This window comes from Lindgomyces ingoldianus, assembly GCF_010093535.1.
Source record: "Lindgomyces ingoldianus strain ATCC 200398 unplaced genomic scaffold BDR25scaffold_14, whole genome shotgun sequence".
In the NCBI taxonomy this organism is placed as follows: domain Eukaryota; kingdom Fungi; phylum Ascomycota; class Dothideomycetes; order Pleosporales; family Lindgomycetaceae; genus Lindgomyces; species Lindgomyces ingoldianus.
The window spans coordinates 1,343,355-1,346,674 of NW_022985175.1; the positions used below are offsets into that span (position 1 = coordinate 1,343,355).

The following is a 3,320-nucleotide window of genomic DNA, read 5'->3' on the forward strand; positions in this document are numbered from 1 at the left end:
CCAAAAGGATGCAGAATTGAGCATCGGTCAGCGTGCTCCGCTGTGGTAGGCCACGGCCGACACGTTGGAATGCACCACAGGACTCGAACGCTCCAATTTGGGTCTTACGCTTTCGCGGGATCATTAGTAGAGATACTGCTGACCATTACTCACGGTGGCTGTGTTTGCATACCATCCGAAGAGCAGCGAAGAAGTGATCTAGCCTTGGCTATCTCTAGGATGAGAATAAACTGGGCATTCCTCACTTCAACTGTCCTTGATCTCCTCAGGCCTGAGGCAGTGCCATCACTAACTACATTATGTGTCGGTGGAGAACCAATACGAATCTCTCAGATCGCACAATGGGAAACCCGAGTACACCTGCGGCAAACATACGGAAGCAGCGAGATGTCTGGTGTTGTCTCATCCCTAAGACTAAATAATACGTCCTCGACCAAGGATGTAGGCCGAGCCAGCACTGGCATCTGCTGGATTGTGGATCCAAATGACCACAGCAAGCTTGCTCCAATTGGAGCCGTTGGCGAGGTGCTCATTGAAGGAGCTATTCTTGGCCGGGAGTACATTGACGAGCCAGACAAGACAGCCTCTACTTTTATTGAAGCTCCAGCATGGAGAGGCTCCTTTGGAGCAAACATAAACCAACCACGTCTCTATAAGACCGGAGACCTGGCGAGATACAAGCAAGACGGGTCAATTGAGCTGCTGGGGCGAAAGGACAACCAAGTGAAGCTGCGCGGGCAGCGTATCGAACTAGAGGAGATAGAGCATCAAGCCAAGCTTGCAAGCACATATGTGAAGCAGATCGCGGTTGAGCTTATCCGGCCTCAGGAGGATGAAGATGGTATGCTGGCTTGTTTCATTGTAGTCAACGATAGTACGGATCCCCCCGCACACGAGGACGAAGAACAAGCTGCGCTGCGAACGCATACACAGAACGCCATACAAGCAGTGCAGGCTAGGTTAGAGGAATGGCTACCACAGTACATGGTACCCTCCGTGTTCATTCCGGTACCAGGTTTGCCGGCGACCTCATCAAGGAAGATTGACAGGAAGCGATTGCGAGAGATTGGAGCCTCATTCTCAGCCCAACAACTGGCGGAGATGCGGGCAATAAGCCAAGGGCCGAAGCGGCTGCCATCGACGCAGACGGAGCAGACGTTGCAGCAGCTGTGGGGGCAGGCACTGCAGATCGAGCCCCAGAGCATTGGCCTGGACGACAGCTTTTTCCGTCTCGGCGGTGACTCGATCATGGCTATGGAGCTAGTCGGCGAAGCTCGCAGGATAGGAATGCACCTGAGCGTGGCTGACATATTCCGCAACCCTACACTCGCTGACTTGGCTAGCTTAGACTACAGCCACAGTGGCAATACTGCCGAAGATATCCTTCCCTTTTCTCTGTTGGGTGAAGAGGTGGACGTGGCCACCGTCCGCAAGGAAGCGGCCGTCAGCTGCGGCGTTGATGCAGGCCTCGTCGAGGACTTGTACCAATGCTCGCCGCTGCAGGAAGGGCTGGTGTCGCTGACGTCCAAGCGAGCGGGCGACTACATCATGCAGAGCGTGCTGGAGCTACGGGATGAGATAGACGAAGAGACTTTCCGAGCTGCCTGGGAGTATGTCTTCCGCTCAATGGCAGTGTTGCGTACCCGGATCGTGCAGAACAGCAAACTTGGTTTGCTACAGGCCGTGATAGCAGAGGGTATCCGGTGGCGCGAGGCAGAAGAACTAGAGGAGTACCTTGAGAAGGACAAGTCAGTGTCCATGGGGCTCGGCGAACCCCTGACACGCTACGCCATTGTCACAGAAAGGAAAGAAGAGAAACGCTGGATAGTGTGGACAATTCACCACGCGTTGTACGACGGCTGGTCGCTCCCTCGAATCATAGATGCGGTAACTAAGGCGTACACCGAGGGCATGATAGAACCGCAGCCTAGCTTTCACGCCTTCATCAAATATCTCAACCAGCAAGACCAGGAGATCACGGCGCTGTATTGGCAGGACGCTCTCTATGGCTGCCAGGCAACACTATTCCCGCCCCTACCGTCAGCGGTTCAGCAGCCGGTTGCGGATGCGATGATAGACTATCAATGCCCTCCACTTCTCAAAGCACCATCAGACACGACGACATCGACGCTTGTCCGCGCCGCTTGGGCCATCGTCGCTAGTCGATACACGAACTCGGATGATGTGGTGTTCGGCACTACAGTCACAGGACGTAATGCTCCTGTTGATGACATTGAAGCCATGATTGGGCCTACTATTGCAACCGTGCCAGTGCGAGTGCGAGTGGCTGGTGATCAGACTGTATCTGCCTTCCTCCAGGGATTGCAGCAGCAGGCGACGGACATGATCCCGTACGAGCAGACAGGACTGCAACGGATTGCCAAGATGTCAGCAGATGCGCGGCATGCTTGCGGTTTCCAGACATTGCTGGTTATACAGCCTATAAACGATGCGCCTGGCAGCGATCGGGTGCTAGGAGAGTGGCATGACCACTCCGAGCCGCAAGACGTCTCGACCTACGGGCTAATGCTGCAGTGCACGCTGGCGGCAGACGGGATACGCATCACAGCAAGCTTTGACAAGCGCGTGGTGGAGGAGTGGCTAGTCAAGAAGATATTGAGCCAGTTCAGCTTCATCATGCAACAGTTGGCCAAAGCACAACCAGGCGACAAGGTAGCTAACATGGACCCGCTCACGCCGGAGGAGAGAACAGAGTTGTGGGCGTGGAACCACGAAACTCCAGCAGCGATAGAACGGTGCATTCACGACCTGTTCGCAGAACACGTCCAGGAACAGCCCGACGCGCCCGCCATCTGCTCGTGGGACGGCGAGTTGACATACGACGAGCTGGATGCGCTGTCCACTAGACTGGCAAGCCACCTCGTTGGGCTGGGTGTCAAGCCAGAAGACATTGTGCCACTGTGCTTTGAGAAGTCCATGTGGACCGTGGTCGCGATGCTAGCGGTGCTCAAGGCGGGCGGAGCATTTCTCCTTCTTGACTTATCTTTGCCCCACGAACGTCTGAAGTCGATGTGCAGCAGAGTGTCTGGTACTCTTGCCCTAGCATCCCAAGCTGCAGTACCAGTTGCGGAAAGCTTGGTCGGAGCTGTCCTGATTGTCACCGAAGATTCAATGGTGCAGCTCGCTCAACACGCTTCTCGGACCGCCACAGTACAACCCACAGATACGGCCTATGTTATCTTCACCTCTGGAAGCACAGGAGAACCAAAAGGATGCAGAATTGAGCATCGGTCAGCGTGCTCCGCTGTGGTAGGCCACGGCCGACACGTTGGAATGCACCACAGGACTCGAACGCTCCA

At 55.2% G+C, this 3,320-nt stretch overlaps 1 protein-coding gene across 1 annotated transcript; it reads left to right on the forward strand.

Moving 5' to 3' along the window:
- Positions 1 to 9: 9 nt before the first annotated feature.
- On the forward strand, positions 10 to 3,274 carry BDR25DRAFT_354749 (acetyl-CoA synthetase-like protein; the record flags this gene model as incomplete). The annotated part of the gene is made up of 2 exons (XM_033695365.1): positions 10 to 3,099; positions 3,128 to 3,274. Coding segments are annotated over 2 exons (3,237 nt in total), but the record flags the coding sequence as incomplete, so codon positions are not given.
- Positions 3,275 to 3,320: the final 46 nt, after the last annotated feature.